The sequence below is a fragment of the Uranotaenia lowii genome, chromosome 3 (genome assembly GCF_029784155.1).
Source record: "Uranotaenia lowii strain MFRU-FL chromosome 3, ASM2978415v1, whole genome shotgun sequence".
NCBI lineage: Eukaryota > Metazoa > Arthropoda > Insecta > Diptera > Culicidae > Uranotaenia > Uranotaenia lowii.
The window spans coordinates 165004133-165025675 of NC_073693.1; the positions used below are offsets into that span (position 1 = coordinate 165004133).

General features: G+C 41.9%; 2 protein-coding genes across 10 annotated transcripts in view; one reads left to right on the forward strand and one right to left on the reverse strand.

Moving 5' to 3' along the window:
- LOC129750710 (tetraspanin-18) overlaps positions 1 to 21543 on the reverse strand; it is a 222641-nt gene that overhangs the window by 138107 nt on the left and 62991 nt on the right. Inside the window, exon 4 of one of the 9 annotated variants that reach the window (XM_055745720.1) lies at positions 8598 to 8624. The exons of the other annotated variants lie outside the window; for them this stretch is intronic. The gene's annotated coding sequence lies outside the window, so the exon portion shown is untranslated. The remainder of the gene's footprint in view (positions 1 to 8597; positions 8625 to 21543) is intronic. 9 annotated transcript variants of the gene reach the window in all.
- Positions 1229 to 7555, forward strand: LOC129752813 (uncharacterized). Its single transcript, XM_055748592.1, has one exon. It carries the CDS (start codon positions 1229 to 1231, stop codon positions 7553 to 7555), a length of 6327 nt encoding a protein of 2108 aa, XP_055604567.1.

The following is a 21543-nucleotide window of genomic DNA, read 5'->3' on the forward strand; positions in this document are numbered from 1 at the left end:
CGCCTCAGCCTCAGCCCGGCATTGTTCGCGGTGTGCGCCACATTCCATCATAATCATTAGCATCGGCCATTTTTTGCAGTTTCCCGCGCAAATTTGTTCACGCTCCGGGGAGACGCCCTCGCGCACGTGGTAGTTTTTTCTAGGTTTTGTGTAGATGATTTGGCTGATTTTTTCCGTCCGCGTATGACTACGAACACATGTTTGCGTCAAACTGGTGAATGGTAAACATTATGATGTTCCGAATCATGAATATAGCCAAGCCCATAAGAACCTGACACACCATTCCAATTACATCGTCCGATCGTCGAAATGAACATTCGAGCCCTGGCGTGTGAAAACTTGTATGACATTAAACATATTCAATTTGAACGTTCACTTGATACAAACCAGGTTGCAGTTTTTGGAAGATTCTGCCACTGACGGACTCCCTAACTGACTGAAACGATGTTGACCTTCATCGGCTGGATATTTTCTTCTGATGTCGTCAGTGGATAAAAATAAAAAAGCCTCACCAGAATGAGCTGGGATTCCGGGGAACGGGTTTCCAGTTTTCGAATTTGGTAAAAGGAAGGCTAACTGTTAATGTTTTTTTGAAAGGATTGTTGTGATGCATGCTGCTATCGAAAGACGGGTTTCGTTCTGTCACGAAGATTCTGTGAAGGGGTAGAAAGTAATGGCACAAATGAATCTGTTGACAACTGGGAGCACTGCAGGAGGTGCACTTTGCGACGAGGATCGTCGCTGTCAATCAAGTGACGTTTAGCTGTTGGGCGGTTTTCGGATCGTCTTTTCTGCTGAATCATCGGTACCAGAAGCATCAACGAGAGCATCGACGAGAGTTATAAAAAGTTAAAATTCTAAAAGTTATTATTACTATAGTTTCCAAAGTTTATTCTATCAAAGTAAAAGTTTATCGCATTGTATCTAGTTCCAAACTTTGTACCAACATTATAGGATACACATGCAGGTTTGTCTTTCCTATTTAGTAACATTTTGCGTTTACCTAACCTTGAAATGCTTAACAGGGATAACAATCAAGAGGAACTATAACTTGTTCAAGCGTGGTAAAACTATACCGGATTTACTGATTCTGTAAGTTCAATTAATTATATATTCCTAATGCACAATCTAAAATACAAATTTTTGCAGTTTAAAGCTGCTCAGCATCTGCTATTGAAAATCAGTTTTTTCATATCCACCACGTCCGGAACAATTCTTTAAAAGAATCATGGAAAATAACCATGAAAGCGGCCAACTTGGAACGCCACAACCGGAGGAAACGGATTTCCTGTGCCCAGGATGCGATCTTCCGAATTCGGCCAGCAATATGGTGCAGTGTGACACGTGTCAAGCTTGGTGGCACCAAACATGTGCCGGTGTAACGGAGTCCGTCGAGAAGCGACCGTGGAGCTGCAAATTTTGTGTTCCGGTTCAGAACACACGAGCTCCCAGCACGTCCAGTTCCAAGGCTCGTCGTCGCGACCTCCAATTGCAGCAGCTAGAGGCAAAGCGCGCACTGGAGAGTCAAGCAAGGAAGTTGAAACTGCAGGCCAAGTTAGAGGAACTTGATGCAGAAAAAATTTATGTTGATGAACGGTTCAATCTACTCCAGGAACAAATGGATTCCGATGACAGCGAGGTAAGCGGTTTCGAAATAGATCCGGATGAGTCGCAGGTTCAAAGCTGGTTGGAATCAACACCCGAATCGGAAGGTGCAGCAAGCGAGCTCGTTCTTTCGGAAACTTCGCGCAATCAAGGTGACCAGCAGCAGCCCCATACGAGCAGCACAGTCACACTCACCACTTCCGATCGACAACGACGATACACCGGTGCGTTTCCCCGCAGTAATACTGGCGCACAGGAAAGCTCTAGCTCCCGTAACCTATGGAGCAAATCACACGCTTGGTCGATCATGGGCGTGCACCAGTGGGAGTCGGTTATGCTACAGCAAGGCGTTCTTCGAATGCAGGATCCGAAATCGCGCGCCAGCATCGCGAATCCAGGTACCGAGGCCACAGAATCCAATTCTAGAAGGCAAGGAGTGGAAAAGCAGCCAACAACAGAACCAGCTAGTTATCGGCGAGCATCGCTACCGGATCGACATTTTCCGATCCCACATTTGGTGGACAATTCGTCTGGGTCTCAACCGGGACCATCCAAGGAACATCCCCCGAATCATCAATCAACCAAATCGAAGGTTCAGCTAAATTCGACACCAAAGTTGAATGCCGGAGGCGGTTTTCGAGGTCCAAGTGGTGCACAGCCGAAGGGTGGCAATATCGGGACGAGGAACCAGGCGTCGTTGGGAGGTACTAGAGAGCCTTCGTTCAGCCGCCCAATGTCGGCGAACCGTAACAGCCATCCTCCCCCTCTCAACCCCCTCCAGCAAACACAAGGTAGGAACATTCCACTTAATACTTTGCCCAGACCAATAAATGATTATAATGCCCATGTTAATGACCACCTCGAACCATATATTAAGCAACTCGGTCTTGGACCTAATGAGCTGCCAGTTGTTGCAAATGTTATGACCTCGTATCAACCATCCCCCTCGCAACTAGCCACACGCCAGGTCATGAACCGACCTTTGCCAGAATTCTCCGGTAACCCGGCCGACTGGCCGTTATTTATTAGCATTTTTACAAATACTACCCTGGCGTGCGGTTTTAACCCAGCTGAGAATCTCGATCGTTTGCAGCGCTCTTTGAAAGGCGTAGCTTTAGAAGCCGTGCGCAGTAAACTTCTACTTCCCGAGTCTGTGCCTCAAATTATAGACACTCTGCGTTCTTTATTCGGCCGACCAGAGCTTCTTATTGATTCCCTGTTGAAAAAGGTCAGATCCCTTCCCGCTCCTAAAGCAGACAAGTTAGAAACACTGATGGAGTTCGGTATAGCGGTGCAAAGCCTGTGCGACCATTTAGTAGCCGCGAATCAACGCGCACATTTGTCGAATCCCACGTTAATGTCTGAGCTTGTCGGTCGTCTTCCCACGCAGCAGCAACTCGAGTGGTCTGACTTTAGTGTTGAGTTCAGTGAAGTGAACATGGAAATCTTCGGTGTGTTCATGGCCAAGTTGGTGAAGACTGCTAGTAGAGTGACTCGTTACAGTGGGTCTCAGGTGAAGGAGGAGAAGTACAAGCCCAAGCGGGGTGCAGTGAATACACACACCGAGACTCCCAGAGATATTCCCAAGAATATGCCCGATAAGAAGAAGTGTCCCGCCTGTTCTCGAGATCACCGGTTGCGGGACTGCAGCAAATTCAAGTCATTCGATGTGGACGGAAGGTGGCATTTTGTTCAACAATACAACATCTGCAGGATCTGTCTGTTCCCACATGGAAGAAGATCTTGCCGAAGCAGTAGTCGCTGTGGAGTCAATGCATGTACCAATCGACATCATCCATTGCTTCATTCAACCAAACCAGTAGCAGCTAGTGGTACTCAAGATAATTCGCCATCACATCCAGTCGCAAGCGGAAATTTCTCTCATAGTGCTTCAGAGGTTCCGTTTCTGTTCCGCATTCTACCTATTACGGTTCACGGCAATGGCAATTCGAAGGAGGTGTTCTCATTCATCGACGAAGGTTCTGCGCTTACGTTGGTGGAGGAAGCGTTGGTGAAAGAGCTTGGCATTGAAGGTACCCCGCGAGAACTGTGTCTACAATGGACTGGTAAAGTATCACGAACAGAACGAGAATCGAAGGTGATTGATCTGCAAGTTTCGAGCGTGACGGGATTGAAGGCAACTCTGAAAGAGACAAGGACTGTAAAGAAGTTGGGCCTCACAAGTCAGTCACTGAATTTCGAAAGATTAACAACGCAATATTCCCATCTCAAGGGACTTCCGGTCAGGAGCTACAGCAATGCTACTCCGCGCGTTCTGATCGGGGTCAACAACATCCATCTCACTGTTCCGCTGAAAATCAAAGAAGGCCTATTTCATGAACCAAAGGCTACCAAAACCAGGATGGGTTGGTGTGTGTACGGAGGCGTTTCAACGGGTAGATCTACTCCATTACTGAACTATCATGCTTGTAGTTGCACTAGTGATGAAACCTTGCACAACATAGTCCGCGATTACTTTTCGTTGGAAGAAGCTGGTGTTTACCCTTCTGTTCAGATAGAGTCCGAAGCTGATAAGCGAGCACGAAGAATTATGCAAGATACGTCCTCCAGAGTAGGGGATAGATTCCAAACTGGGCTATTATGGCGATGCGATGACTTCGAACTTCCAGATTCATATCCGATGGCAGTCAAACGGCTAGAGTGTTTGGAGCGGAAACTAAATCGACACCCACAGTTACGGGAAAACGTTATCCAGCAGCTCAAGAACTACCAAGCCAAGGGATACGCTCATAGAGCCACAGAAGAAGAACTCCTGAACTCCGATCCGCGACGTGTGTGGTACTTACCGCTCGGAGTTGTTACCAATCCTAAAAAGCCATCAAAAGTACGTCTTATCTGGGATGCGTCTGCTACCGTTGATCAAATATCGCTGAATAAAATGCTGCTTAAAGGACCTGATGAGTTAACAACGTTGCCTCATGTGCTTTTCCGTTTCCGTCAGTTCCCAGTCGCCGTTTGTGCGGACATAGCCGAGATGTTCCACCAAATACAAATAATCCAAGCTGATCGTCAATCGCAGAGATTTCTCTGGCGTACAGACCCTCAAGAACCCCCGGAAGTCTATGTGATGGATGTAGCAACATTTGGTTCCACCTGTTCCCCGGCTACAGCGCAGTATATCAAAAATAGAAACGCGCAAGAGTTTGAGAAGGTCTATCCACGGGCGGTTGAAGCCATAGTTAAGTGTCACTACGTGGATGACTACTTTGACAGTTTCGAGACGGAACTAGAAGCGGCAAAGGTTGCGCCGGAAGTTAAGATGATCCACGCAAAAGGCGGGTTCAATTTACGTGACTGGAGATCTAATAGACCGGAAGTCCTACAACATCTTGATGGTGGAACCACATCACAACCAAAAGATCTGAGCATAGAGAGCTCTCATGGCTTTGAACGTGTTCTCGGCATGCATTGGTTGCCCCAGGAAGATACCTTAAGCTACTCCACAGTTCTACCATCCGAAATTAATGAAGTCATTGCTACGAAAACACCTCCAACAAAGCGACAATTACTACGATGCCTAATGTCCTTTTTCGACCCCCTTGGTCTCTTGGCAGCATTCGTCGTTTACGGGAAAGTCCTTTTGCAAGACGTCTGGCGATGTGGAACATCTTGGGATGAGAAAATCGACGAAAAGTCCTTTGAGAAGTGGCAGAAATGGGTAGAGTATTTTCCGAAGGTCGAAAGCTTGCGTATTCCTCGTTGCTACTTTTCTGAAATCCGAACCAGTCATTATCAGAGTTTGGAACTACACATCTTCGTAGATGCCAGCGAAGACGCCTATGCCGCCGTAGCTTACTTCCGCATTTCGTATCGAGAGGAATTCAAGTGTAACTTAATATCAGCCAAAACTAAAGTAGCGCCGCTCAAACATTGTTCTATTCCTCGTTTGGAGCTGATGGCCGCAGTGCTTGGAACGCGTCTGATGAAGTTCGTGATGGAAGGTCATACAGTAATTCCCCGACGTGTAATATTCTGGTCCGATTCAAGTACCGTTCTTTCGTGGATTCAGTCCGACCACCGGCGATATTCGCAGTTTGTGGCGTGCCGTGTAGGAGAGATATTGTCAACAACCAACATCACCGACTGGCGATGGGTTCCATCGAAGTTAAACATTGCTGACCATGCCACCAAATGGGCCCTTGGGCCACAGCTGCAGGCGGACGATACGTGGTTTAGTGGTCCAGAGTTTCTGCAGAAGACCGAGAGGGAATGGCCTCAACCGAGAAAGCTAACGTCGACGCCAGAAGAGCTTAAGGCCACCTGCGTACATCACGTGCCCGTTGATCTCGAAGTAGTGGTCGCGTTTTCCCGATTTTCAAAGTGGGAGCGGCTGTTACGATCTATGTCATGCGTGTACCGATTCCTGGACCGATACCTGAACGGATTTCCAAATCGCGCCAGGCTGCCGCGTGGACATTTCCCGGGGCCACAAGAAGAGTTGTTAGCAGCAGAAAATGCCTTGTTTCGTATGGTCCAGATGCAGGCCTTCCCAGAAGAAGTAGCTCTACTGAAAGCCAATCAAGATCTTCCAACTAAATGCCAAGCTACTATACCCAAGTCGAGTAAACTCTACAAGTTGACACCGTACCTCGATGAACGTGGCGTACTTCGTATAGACGGACGAGTCGGAGCGGCGAAAAATGTTTCCACCGGTGCTAAGTTTCCGGTAATCCTCGACAAAGATCATCCTGTGACAGAACTAATAGTCCACTATTATCACCAGAAGTACCTACACGCCAATTTCGAAACCGTTGTTAATGAGCTGCGGCAGCATTTCCACATCAGTCAGATCCGCCCAACTGTAAAGAGAGTTATCCGTAAATGTCAGTGGTGCAAGATCTACAAGTCGAAGCCGAAGATTCCCAAGATGGCACCTCTACCCGAGGCAAGGCTTGCCTCCTACGTACGCCCCTTCAGTTTCGTGGGTTTAGATCTCTTTGGCCCGGTGTTGGTGAAAGTGGGAAGAAGTTCGGTCAAGCGGTGGATTGCCCTTTTCACCTGCATGACCATCAGAGCCGTTCACGTAGAAGTGGTCTACACGCTGAGTACAGAATCCTGCATCATGGGTATCCGCAGGTTCATAGGACGACGAGGAGCTCCTATTGAGATCCATTCCGACAACGGGACTAACTTCCGTGGTGCGGACAACATACTGCAGCAACAAATTCTCAAGTTCCACGAAGATATGGCCGCTACGTTTACCAATGCCTCCACGAAATGGGTCTTCATACCTCCCGGAACCCCTCATATGGGGGGTTGCTGGGAACGCATGGTACGATCAGTTAAGACAGCTCTCGAGGCCAGTATTCAAGATGGGAGAAAGTTAGACGATGAAGCCTTGTACACCTTAATCGTCGACGCCGAAGGAATTGTTAACTCGCGGCCGCTTACCTATTTGCCGCTGGAGTCTGAGGCGAATGAAGCGCTAACCCCAAACCATTTTCTTTTGGGTAGCTCTACAGGGGTCAAACAACCGCCGATGAACTTCATCGACTTGGGTCGAACATCGAACCGAACCTGGAATCTTATTCAAAACCAGCTGGACGGATTTTGGCGTCGATGGATCCGGGAATACCTCCCGACTATCACGAAACGTACGAAATGGTTTGGAGAAGTCAAACCGGTTGCAGCAGGAGATTTGGTAGTAGTCGTAAACGAGGGTAGAAGAAATGGTTGGGTTCGAGGTAAGGTCTTAGAGGTCATATTGGGCTCAGATGGTCGAGTTAGGAAAGCGATTATTCAGACGACCAGAGGTCTCAGTCGTCAAGCAGTGTCCAAGTTGGCCGTTTTGGACGTCTTACCTACTTGTAACAAAGGATCTCCCGCTTCTTCGACCTGTGTTACGGGGGGGAGGATGTTGACAACTGGGAGCACTGCAGGAGGTGCACTTTGCGACGAGGATCGTCGCTGTCAATCAAGTGACGTTTAGCTGTTGGGCGGTTTTCGGATCGTCTTTTCTGCTGAATCATCGGTACCAGAAGCATCAACGAGAGCATCGACGAGAGTTATAAAAAGTTAAAATTCTAAAAGTTATTATTACTATAGTTTCCAAAGTTTATTCTATCAAAGTAAAAGTTTATCGCATTGTATCTAGTTCCAAACTTTGTACCAACATTATAGGATACACATGCAGGTTTGTCTTTCCTATTTAGTAACATTTTGCGTTTACCTAACCTTGAAATGCTTAACAGGGATAACAATCAAGAGGAACTATAACTTGTTCAAGCGTGGTAAAACTATACCGGATTTACTGATTCTGTAAGTTCAATTAATTATATATTCCTAATGCACAATCTAAAATACAAATTTTTGCAGTTTAAAGCTGCTCAGCATCTGCTATTGAAAATCAGTTTTTTCATATCCACCACGTCCGGAACAGAATCAATATCCTTTCTATTTTCAATTTTAAAGTGTGTTTAAGTGGTATTATGTGTGCAATTATATTATTCCTTCAATAGCGGAAATGGTGATGTTGTTTCAAAAACCGTGACACATGTGCATAAATCAAGATTGACCTGTATATAAGGCCACACCATAATTTTTTTTGTCACCTCCCTTATCATAAATCTAAAAGCTTGTTCAAACAAAGTATTAGGTTGAAGTAAAAAAAAATCGAATATTCTGGCAGTTACAAAATGAATGCTACTGCCTTTTCCATCCATCTAAGATAATCAAATATTAAAATTTTTCTTTACCATTTATTTGCGTTAGATATTGCAATAAATCGATATTTACCGTAAAATTGACAAAAGAAGATTTTGATATTTGGTCCAGCATTATTATGATTTCAAAGAATTTTATTTTATCAAATACAAAGTCAAAATCACTTCTCTGTAGCGAAAAAAATGATTCTCCAACGAGACAAAACCCTGAAATATCCTTAAAGTTGTAAAATGTACATTTGGTAATTTCTTCTAAATCCTAGGTAGGGCTTTGTAATTCTAAGTGTTCTATATGTAAATGTGACTTACAATTCTTCAGGAAAACGTAATCGTTATCTGGAAAGAAATAGTTTCAATCATATTTAACTTGAAAATCATATAGAGTTTAAACTTTTTCAAAATATTCGAAACAGGATACATCTACAATGTTAAAATCTTCTATAGTGTCAAAAAAGTACATACTAGGTATTATTATTTTTTAAATAAATACTGCACTTTCCCTTTGAAATTTTCATTCTGCTCTCATGCTTGCACAAAGTCGCCATTCAATTAATTCAATTATCTGAATCAGTCAGTATATTTTGTTAAATTTTAGAGGTATTGAGCTAATGAGCAAAAGCTGTTGAAAAAGAAAACACAACAAATATTAAACCCTTCACATATCACGCAAGATGGACATTTTTTCAGTATTTAATGAAATAGTAAATATATACAATAATGTAAAACAATTAAACTTTACAAGTATGCTATCATATACAGGGAGACAATACAGTTCCATTACTTAAAAAAAGGCTTCAAAACCATTACCCTGCTTAGTAAATAACACTAGTTTAAAATTTTTTTGAATCGTTATTGACCGACCGAAATTCAAAAAGATCTCAGTAGAACAATTTTTAGGTTATGCTCCAAATATGAAATTTTTGAAAAATAAAAAAAATTAACTTGTATTTAAATTCGAATATCTCAGACTGGTTAACAATTATTTGAAGTCTCATTTTTGTATATTAAAGGTGATTAAACTCACAATATTTATTTTTGCGTATGATCAACAGTATTGTTAATTTTAAATGAATTTATGATAGAAAAAATGATAAAAAATGCTTTTTATAAGCTAAAATTTGGTTTTATGAACAGTTTAAGACTTGATAGTAAGATTTTAAAAATTTGATTTTCAAGGACCTTTAATGTCAGTTTAAAAAAAAAGGTTTTCAAGTGGTTGTTTATCAGAATCGGATGGAAATTGAAGAAGTTATGAATATTTTACTAAAACAGTTATGATTGCATTTTTGAATGATTCAACGAACCACAGTGTAGATACTAATCTTAATATAGGGAGAATTAAACATGATAAATCTCACTCGCTCCATACTAATATAGATCATTAGCTTATCAGAAGATCGCATGCCAAACTTTAGCAAGATTTGACCATGTGGAAGACTTACTTGAGTTCTGGTTTTTCATAAATAACTTTATTCTTCACTGGCAAGTTGCTTTGTATAAATAATTTTCTTAAAGTCTGAATTGGAACAAATATTTCACTCCATGAATGCCACACGATTAGACTTAAAACGAACGAGTTGTCGTCAATACGCAATGAGTACATTTTACGCATTGCGTACTCGTTGGTAACTTCTTCTGTAAATGTCGTTCTAGCTAGACAGGGGAAGAAGTAGGCGTTGACTTGATTGCATCGCACGCATTGTGTTCGGTTCCAAGAATTTTTTCATAATTTCGTCAGTAGAAATGTTTATGATATTTATTCTTATTATTTTTTTATTTAATTGAGCAGGGAAAAGCCCCCGGGAGTTGGCCTCTCTTGCAGCACCATTCTCCCGAAGGCATAAAACCTCCTCACATTTATTGACCATGTTTGATATCTTTTCAAAACTAACATTATTTACAATCTTTAGAATTCACACTTTCTTTTCAACACTATTTCATTAAATTAGCGGTTCTGCAAATGCGGCATGTGGTGTGTGGTTGTGTGGTGTGGTGGGCGGCTGTGGTGGGCGGCGGTGGCTAGCAGAGAGGGAATATAAAGAAAAGTCGTATTGTGGCGATTAGTGGCAGGTTAGATAATTTTGGGTGAGGAAATTGATTTTTCCAAGGCCCCCAGTAGATTACTCTTTGTTAAGGGGGTCTTAACGAACTAGTTAGCTGCTTAGTTCACAATTCAGTTGTTTTTTTCTCACATCATGCTAGGTAGTTTGCTAGGTTGGTTTTTTTGAGGTATGTTTTGACTGAACGTTTGAAGCTGGCTTTGTTGGTTGTGATTTTCAGATATCCTGGAAGAGCGTTGTACTTCATCTTGCTGAAGTACTCAGGGGACTTTTTCATTTTCTCTGTATTTACTCTTCTGAGCATCAGGTTTCCTCTCGACCTCGTAGGAAATCCTTGATTCTGCTGCTGAATTTGTTGATTGTGGTGGAAGACTGGGTTGTATAGCTGGTGGTGTACTTGAGTAACGCTTTGGAGTTCCCTTAATGCAGCTATTGGTAATACAGATAGTGGAGCTTCGTGGAAAAGATTGTAGGTGGAGAAAAGTCTGGGCCGTTTATAAACAGCTTTTAGGCATCGGTTCTGCATTGTTTGGAGCGGTTTAATATCCTCTTTCCTAGCTGCGCCCCAGATCGAGACCATGTACTGCAGCTTGGATTGCACAAATGCATGATACAGGCACGCTAGTTGTTTGGTCGGTACAAACCTCGAAAGCTTCCACATTATACTGTGAATAGCACTTAGATCTCTTCTAAGATAATCTATGTGTGCGTCCCATCTCAGACGTTCATCGATTCTTTCTATTGCAATTCAAGGGAAGCTTCAAGGCCACCATCTGACGGAACTAGAATTAGATGCATCGTGCCGGAAAACATTGGATGCAGAGTTGTCAAAGGTGTTCACAGTGTTTTCCGAAAGGTTTGGGAGTATTTGTGTTAACCTGGAAAAATAGTGGAAGTAGACAAGTGTTAGGGACGTTGGTAAGTATTGAAGAATATAAAACTTTTACCCGTGCTTATTCGGTCCCCATCACGGTCTCATCCGTTCGCCCAATCTGCCTTCTGAACGGGACGGAACAAAAATCAAAGGTTGGTCCCAAAGCTCAATTATATCAGGAAATAGAGCTAAGTGATATGTTTTTCCATTAGTTATCATATTGAAATATTTCAAACTATGTAGAAGTATTTCAATGAAATCAGAAAATCCGTTCGAATCCGGTTTTCTTTTTTTTTGCAATCTGGCGCGAAAAGACTTTTTTCAAAAGATTTTATGATGGTTTTAAAAACGTTTTTTTCTGTTTTATCAATGTTTCTTTTAAAAACGAGCAATGGCACTATATCCAAGGTCAATTTTCACGTCAAAAGTTCAAAAAATTCAAGCAAAGAATTTAAGTGTTTGGAAACAAACGCCTAAAGTACGCCTAAAATTTTGAATTTCTGTTTAAAATAATCTTATTTCCAAGGGCCGGTATTCAGGAGCACACTACATTTCAGCAAATAAGTTCCCAACGTAAAACAATTTCTTATCATGGAAACGTATGGTACTGTTGTCCACGTTTCTTCCTCCCTGTGTTCCAGTTGTTTTTGTGTCTAATACTTCACAGTGATCCCAGTTAAGTAAAGATGGGTAGTTAATGTACTTCTATTACTATCCGGGATGCTGACAAGCTTTGGCTGTGAATCCATCATAAGCACAAGCAAATGTCGTTCTAGCTAGGCTAGACCCTATCAGTGGCATTTTCAGTTCATCTCCGGTTTACATAATCTGAGATCTTTTCCTACAAAGTGTTCCTTTAGGTAAAGACCTATGAGTTTGGCAGGCGAATTTTCTTTGCCACAAAGCACCAAAAGCGAAAAAATGTCTTTTTACAGATGACAATGGTCGATTTTGCGGAATTCATCAAGCTACAAGCCTACTGAAGCTGTGAATCTATAGAGACCAAAGTGCTCTGTTTTGCACGGCTAAAGTACTTCACGAAGGATCCCTTGCTGATTAGGGTAACGGACTTATTTTGGACCGGGTACAAATTTTGGACCACCTTGCAGCTTTTTTTCCTATTTTTCTCTCATACATCATGTTAATAATTAAAATTTTGAACAAATATAGTAAATTCTTCTCATGATTCTGATCATATCTAAGATTCCATTTAAATAAGCTGATGAGGGATAGAAAATTGAAAATAAAGTTTTGATTTTTCACAGTTGGGTCAAATCAAGCCGATTTCAGGAGGATGTAACGAACCACCTTAACGAATCACCTAACTAAAATAAGACGTAATAGCCACCAACTCTAATTCATATCAGATAGCGCCATCTACCTGTGAAATAAATAGGCTTGAAACGGTTCCAACATCGACCGCTTGGCTCACGGTTCCTCTCCGGTTGTGGAGCAACGGAAAAACTGTTCCTTGATCCCGGTCATTCCCATCCCCACAAGTAAAAGCGAGACAAAATAACAGATCCCTTTGTTGAATCTTCAAAATCATCTTTGTCTAAATCGTACAATGACTCGGCCACTTTTAAAGAGATCGCTAAGTACGACAGTTCGTTTTTTCGGAAGTGTGATATCGCTTAAGATAACGTTACTTAAAAGTAATATTAAGTAACCGGCAAGTGTAAAATTGGAAAAAACAAAAGCAATAGTCCAACGATATTTGCGATTATTAAAATATTCGAGCGTATATTGTAAAGCTGACGAATTGTAAGTAGGCTGAAAAAAAAAATGTATGGAACCAATTATAAAAACCGCGCGTAAATGTATTCGTAGGATTAAAACGGGTAGTTAAAAAAAAAAGGCTACAGGACCGTCGGCAATACGCTAGTCGTGTTGAGTCTAAAAAGGTAAAAAAAACTGTGATTGGTAATCTATAAGGCATAATAACAGCTAAACGTTGACAGGTTACCCACGTCAACGTGGGTCTTTATCCGGGACTGGAAGTCTCGTCCGTCTGCTGTGGGTCGACAGGATTGACGCTGTTTGCTCGGTTGCGGATTGAAGACCCCGAGCTGGGCAGTGACAGTGCCTACCACCAAGAACGTGAACCCGAATACAAACCGCTATTATACGTTTAGGCCCGATCGCCACGGACGACTCGGTTGCGGATTGAATACCCCCGAGTCTTCCTGGACCAGTTCCTGAGAAGGCGACGTGCTGAAAAAGTTTGTGCCCGCATCCACCAGTGTCCGGATTGCTCGGCACTATCGATACAGGCGACTCGGTTGCGGTTTGAATACCTCCGAGTGCTACTGTGCCAGTTCCTGAAAAAAGTCGTCCAGAAGAAGATCGCATCGCCATCCACCAGTGTCGGATTCACTTCAACCTACCAATCACAGGAACCGGAAATAAAACAGGTTAGAATTAATAACAACAAATATTGTACCTCAAACAAACCGCTAGGGATTCAGCTAGGAGCTCCACACACCAAAAAGTTGACATAAAAACTAATTGTTGCCATAACCAAAGTACTGTTTTGGCTCCCGAAATACGCCTGGCGGGTAGGCAATCCTCTAGCGAAGTGAGCTTTTTGACTTCTTTTATATCATCAAATTAGAGTTACTAGAATCGGTTATTTCGTTTCGCACAACTTTTCCCTTTTGATTCATAATTACCCCCTGTGTCTCCCGATTGGGTTCCGTGAGTCCTTAATTCGATTTTTCGAGCCAAACAAATTAGCACCCGCCTTGAGAAAGAGTCTCGGCCGGATTTAAAAACACGTGCCAGCAATCTTCCTTCCAGGAAGTGGCGCCCTTAAATAAGTTGCTGGCATTAGTGGCAAGAAGAAAACGTTACAAACTGGCGGCCAACGTGGGGCCGGGAAAACTATATTGAATCAAACGAACTGAAATGAGTTTTTTTTTTTTTTAGATTATTCTGGAAAGTTATAGTAAGTTTATCGAGTTTTGAAGTGAGATTATTTTTTGGTTTCTTGCGTTGAACTTACGTGAGTTATTTATATTTCAACGTTACGTTATTACCTACTACCTTAGCTTAGATCTAAAAAAAAAAAAAAGTTAGATACATTCCATTCTCTTAAATTTTCAAGTACACACATTATCCAATTGCATAACGTTTTAAAATTTTGGCTCAAGCAATGGAGCAATACCACATAAATGCAAACGACCTTGAAGAAGATGAGCTTAACTATGAGCTACTAATTCGTAATCAGCCCTTGGAAGGCGCAATTGAAAGTCGATACCGAATTTTACGAAATATCTTACGGACAGAAAGTCCTCAAGATGCACTAAACATTCCGCACGTGGGAGTAATGGATGAGTATGAAGATATTCCGTACCAACTCCAACAATTAGGACTAGGCCTTGCTCAAAATCCCACAAAATACATGCGATCAAAACTACTTTCCCGTCTTGTTCACTACCACATGAGAGTTAAACGATATGTTCCACAAGATCCTGTGCAACAAAAAAATGTACAATTATTACTTGATTTAATTTCTCGTTTGACTCGAGAATATTTTCGCATAGATTTTGATGTGGTGGTCCAACAATTGGCGTTAACTTATAGTACAGCGCAAGCTCTTCCTACGATTATCAAACCTAAAATTATAGATGACCGAAAGAATTCGACACCATTTCAAGAAAATCAGTTAGGCAACCGAACCTTTGAATTCTTCGAAGGCACTGGGGAAGGTTCGCAGAAGGCGGCATCGAAAATAATGGTACCTGATCCAGAAGATCCAAAACCTTACACTGGAACGATTCCAAAAAAATTAATTTTTAAATCGATTGTGCACACTCTTAGCGAAGGGAGATGGGCGGAGTTAGGAGTGTCCCGTGAAAATTTAGCTAAACATGCTCCCTTGAAAGTAGAATGGGTTAACGAACATCATCCGTCTAATGTTAAATTGAATCAAACTAAACCCGATCAAATGAAAGTTTCACCAAATACTGGGAGACAGCTCGATGATGATCTAATTGAGATCTCACGAGAACCATCGTTGAGCAGAGCTGGCGATGACCCCAAAGAGAACCTTCAAGATTTAGATTTTTTCAGGCAGGACCCTCCTGTTCCTAGTCCAGTCCCGAAAGTTAGTCCCCTGATGGCTAAGACCAGCTCCAATGAATTTATTCACGTTTCCGAGATCGACGCGTACGTTCAAGCTTACGTGAAAGAGCTTCTCAGGCCAGGCATGGATTATAGCAAACCCGAACGAGAAGAACACTCTTTGACAAAACAGTTTAACAAAATGAATCTAATTGGTGAACAGCACACACAACCTAGCATGGACTACGGAGCTCCTGATCCAATTATCAACACTCGAAACCCTGTTCCTTTTGATTTAGGACCTCCGTTGCAGCTAAGCGACCAACCGCGTTTTAACCTTGAGAATCGATCAGCCCAACCACACCATCTGTCCAGACAGCCTATTCCGAATCCTTACGACCAAGTTACTAATCAACTTTCATTTCCCCAAAAGCGGCGCGAACCACAGTTCTACTCCCATGCGTATCACCCGTCAAGTCAAACGACCCCTCATCGTTTACCACACCAGCAATGTAACATAATCGAGAAGTGGCCAAAGTTTTCGGGAGACACTAATTTAGTACCGGTTTCTGATTTCTTGCGACAAATTGATATTCTGTGTCGTTCTTACGGTATCTCAAAACAGGATCTTAGAATGCATGCACATCTTTTATTCAAAGAGGGTGCCTACGCGTGGTACACTACTTATGAGGAAAGGATCGATTCCTGGGAAACCCTCGAGGCGTACTTGAAATTGCGATACGATAATCCTAACCGAGATCGACTGATCCGGGAGGAAATGCGAAATAGAAGGCAACGTCCTACAGAGCTCTTCAGTGCCTATCTAACGGACATGGAAATGTTTGCTTCACGATTGAACAGGAAAATGTCTGATTTCGAGAAGTTTGAAATCGTGGTGGAAAATATGAAGATTTCTTATAAACGACGATTAGCTTTGACGTATATCACCTCAATCGAACATCTTGCCCAATTGTGTTTTCGTCTCGACGCGTTAGAAAATCAGTTTTACCATTCGGGGGGATTTAAACCAGGCGTGAATCAAATAAGTGTCGATAAATCAGAACGTAACTACTACGAAGATTTCGAAGAGGACGTTTACATGATTCAAAACCAGGTCTCTAGACCACCTACCAAAGTGGAAATGCGGGAGCCAACACGTGGAGTGAATAGAAATGTCGGACCTAGGAAGTGCTGGAACTGTGAAAGTTCAGCTCACATGTGGCGAGAATGCCCTGAAGAAAGACGAACGTTCTGCCACATATGTGGTTTTATGAACGCAGTTGCGACTAACTGTCCCAATCAACATCGCTTGAATTATAATGGAAACCAAAAAAACTAATTAAAGAGGCTGAGTCTGGGAATCTCTCACCTCAAACCAGTAATCTTCCGATTCCCAATGCTTATCAGTATTTCAACCAAATTTTCAGAATTAGTACTACATTCCATCGATGCCCTCATTTAAAAGTTAGAATTTTGTCTCACGACATTGAAGGTCTGGCGGACACGGGAGCGAGTATCTCGGTAATTAGTTCGATCAAATTGATCGATCAATTAGGTTTCAAAATTCACCCACTTTCACTGAACATTTCCACGGCTGATGGAACAGCATATCGTTGCTTAGGTTATGTAAATATTCCCTTCACTTTTGAATCAGTTACACACGTGATTCCGACGGTCGTAGTGCCAGAGTTAGCTAAAGATCTCATCTTGGGAATCGATTTCTTGAATACTTTCGGATTTCGATTGGTAAACTCTGCTGATCAAACCGTAAACTCTGTTCTTTTGAAACCAGGAGTAAACCCTGAGAATGGTTTTGAAATATGTCGCGTGGAAAATCAACCCGACGGTTGTCCAGGCAGAGCTGAGTTTCAATTGGAACCAATGAATCCTTTTCTTGAGCCTCCTAATGGATCAGAAATCGATGAAAGCCTCGAGATACCGACGGTTGAACTACCGGACAAAATGATCCAACGCGCGGAAGAGATAGAAACTGGCCATGAGTTAAACTCGAGTGAACGGCAGTCCCTATTCGAGGTCGTTAAGACACTACCAGCCACTTACAACGGACACTTCGGTAGAACCCATTCAATGGAGCATGTCATTGAGCTGCTGCCAGAATCCCAACCTCGAAAGGTACCATATTATCGTTGGTCACCTACTATCGAGAATGTTATTGAAACCGAAATAGATCGTATGAAAACACTGGGCGTAATCGAGGAGTGTCCTGGGGCCGTAGATTTTATAAATCCCTTATTGCCTGTAAAAAAGGCTAACGGAAAATGGCGGATCTGTCTAGATTCCAGAAGACTCAATGAGTGTACACGGAAAGACGAATTCCCATTTCCAAATATGATGGGAATTCTGCAGCGAATAGAAAGATCAAAATATTTTACCGTTATAGATCTATCAGAAGCATATTACCAGGTACCGTTATCCGAGTCATCCAAGAACAAAACAGCCTTTAGGACTACGCGTGGAGTTTACAGGTTCTGTGTGATGCCCTATGGCATCCGGAATGCACCAGCTGGAATGATGAGGCTCATGTCTTCGGTATTAGGTCATGACCTAGAACCACTCGTTTATGTCTACTTAGATGACATTATTATCCTTGGAAATTCTTTTGAAGAACACATAAGACTTATCGGGCAAGTAGCTCAACGACTTCGAGAGGCAGGACTCACTATTAATCTGCAAAAGAGTAAATTCTGTCAGACTGAGATCCGATACTTGGGGTACGTTCTATCCGAAAAGGGGCTTTCTATGGATGTCAGTAAGATTCAGCCTGTATTAGATTATCCTGCCCCCAAATCCGTCAAAGATCTACGTCGATTATTGGGATTGGCCGGCGTTCATCAGAAGTTTATCCGCAATTATTCGGAAATCACCACCCCCTTAACAAATCTTTTAAAAAAAAGATAGGAGAAAATTTAATTGGACCCCTGAAGCCGAACGTGCGCTTAACCAACTTAAAACGGCTCTAGTTTCAGCACCGGTCTTGTCAAACCCCAATTTTGCCTTGCCATTTGTAATCGAAACCGATAGCTCCGATTTGGCTATCGGAGCGGTGTTAGTTCAACACCAAGAGGGTGCACGAAAACCGATCGCTTACTTCTCCAAAAAGCTATCTAGTACGCAACGACGCTACAGCGCAACTGAGCGCGAGTGCCTGGCGGTACTTTTAAGTATTGAACACTTTAAGCACTTTGTGGAAGGGACATCTTTCATTGTACAAACTGATGCAATGAGCCTCACTTTCCTGAGAAGTATGTCCATCGAAAGCAAATCGGCTAGGATCGCTAGGTGGGCGCTAAAGCTTTCGAAATATGATATCAAACTTGAATATAAGAAGGGATCAGAAAATGTACCAGCTGATGCGCTATCTAGGGCAATAACTGCTATAGAGGTTAAACCAGTTAATGATTATGTCGAACAACTTAAAATAATGGTCGAAAAACATCCTACTCGATATCCAAACTTTCAAATTCATGATAATCGCCTGTTGAAATTTATCCCTTCCGCTTCCGGTTTAGAAGATCCAGATTTTAAATGGAAAGAAGTAGTACCATTTTCCGACCGCCATGACTTGATTAGGTCCGTGCACGAAGAAGCACATTTAGGTCATTTGAAAATATTAAGCAAGCTTAGGGAGCGGTTTTACTGGCCACGCATGTACACCGACGTTAAACGATTCTGCCTTAAGTGTGAAGTATGTCGCGAATCGAAACCCCCTAACTATAACGTGACACCTAGATGTGGCCAACCAAAGCTTTGTACTCGCCCTTGGGAACTTATTTCGATGGATTTCCTTGGGCCATATCCCCGTTCTAAACGTGGAAATATTTGGGTCCTTGTCGTGTGCGATTTCTTTTCGAAATTCACCCTTGTACAGTGCATGAGATCAGCTACCACGCCATCCGTGTGTGCCTTCGTCGAAAATCTAGTTTTTAATGTATTTGGGGCACCTGCCGTGTGCATAACTGATAATGCTCAAGTTTTCAAATCTAATTTGTTTGAACAAATGCTCCGCAAATACGGCACTACCCACTGGAATTTATCCGTATACCATCCCAGTCCAAATCCTACAGAACGGGTTAATCGGGTTATAGTTACTGCTATCCGGTGCACTTTGAATAAGAAACGAGAGCATCGCGACTGGGACGAATCTGTTCCCCAAATCGCAAAGGCAATATGCACAACCGTACACGACAGTACGGGATTCACTCCATATTTTGTCAATTTTGGCCGAAATATGGTTGAAAACGGCCAACAGTTTGATACACTGCTTTGTGATACTGTTGGTAAAACAACGGGGAAATTTGATCGCCCCCAACTGATGGAAAGCGTAGACCAAACTGTCAAGGAAAACTTGGAAAAGGCTTATAAAAAGTATAGCGCAAGCTATAATTTACGATCCAACGAACGACATGTTTTTCAAAAGGGCGAAATCGTCTACAAACGGAATGTGCATCTTTCCAACAAGGACCGAAACTTTGTCGGTAAGTTCGCTCCAAAATTCACCAAAGTGCGAATAAAACAAGTTGTGGGCTCCAATGCATACATTTTGGAGAGTATTGAGGGTAAGCGAATTCCCGGAAGTTACCACGGGTCCTTTCTGAAACGTGTATAGTAATACCCAGCGCTATGACGGTGTCCTTTGCCGAGGCACAAAAACTAGAATCACAAATAAAACACTCGTTCAGAGGTACAAGGCTTCTCAGTTTGTCCAAGGTATTCCTTCCATTGCCATGTAAAATAATTAATTCCGCAGTCAAATGATGATTAAATTTATTTACTCTCTCTCGTCTTATTGGATAACATTGGTAGAATATATGCATTATTTTTATTTCTTTCTCACGCAATTCCAACGATTTTAGTTTTAGTTTAGAAACCACCTAAAAAAAAAAAAAAATTAACACATTTAATTTCAACGCAACTTACCTTTTTATAATCTCGAAAAATATTAATCAGATGTAAATTATTAATTTTCGTCATCCTTATGATAGCACAGCTTGTTTACTTTCGAGGATCTTTGAATCGTCTCCATTGGACACTTAATCAAGTGACAGTTCGTTCTGTAGGGCTGCCCGATATTGTTAGGAGGGTCCAGACGATAACGTCTGAAAGCGAATATCTTTAAAAAAAGTTTAATAGTAAATCGAATGTCGATAAACCGTTAAATTAAAGCGGCAAAGTTATTTATCATGACATTCGTTCAGGCTATAGACCTGATTCAGGCCAATTAATTCGAAAACGGACACGTTTCAAAAATATATCTGAGGTCAGTTCACATAATAGAAAGTATATAATCAGAAATGTCTGATGGTTTCAGTGCGAAAATAATCTTAATCAAAGAAGAATATGAATCTTCGACCTTTCCCTTTTGGTACATAAGGAAGAATGACAGAAAGTAAAAAAAAATATATATATATATATATATATATATATATATATAATTTACAAAAAGCTCGAACAAAACAAATAAAAAAAGTTTACAATCCTCGCGATGTTTAGAAGTGGCAACACCCCCGCGAGAAATATGAAGAAGAAGGAGATCAAATTTAAACCTCCGTGAGTTCAAACGCGTAAGGCGTCCGGAGCAAACTTAAAAAAATCAATAAATAAATGAATAAATAAAAAGAAAAAAAAAAAATTTTAAACCTCCGCGATGTTCAGACGTGGCAACACCCCCGGGAGAAAATTGAAGAGGCAGGAGAGCAAATTTAAACCTCCGTGATTTTAACCGTGGCAACGCGTCCGGAGAAAATTTTAGATAAAAATGGCATATAATAATAATGAAAAAGATTAAGAAATAAAAAAAAAAATAAAAACAGAAAAAAAAATGGTAAGAAAAAAAAATTTTTTTTTATCCTCCGCGATGTTCAGACGTGGCAACACCCCCGGGAGAAAAGTGAAGAGGTAGGAGCAAATTTAATCCTCCGTGATTTCAACCGTGGCAACGCGTCCGGAGAAAGTTTTATAAACAGAAAATTTAAACCTCCGCGATGTTCAGACGTGGCAACACCCCCGGGAGAAAATTGAAGAGGCAGGAGAGCAAATTTATACCTCTGTGATTTTAACCGTGGCAACACGTCCGGAGAAAAATTAAAAAAAAAAAAAAAAAATTTAACCTCCGCGATGTTCAGACGTGGCAACACCCCCGGGAGAAAATTGAAGAGGTAGGAGAGAAATTTAAACCTCCGCGATTTAAAACGTGGCAACGCGTCCGGAGAAAATTTAGGGAAAATATATTTAAGAT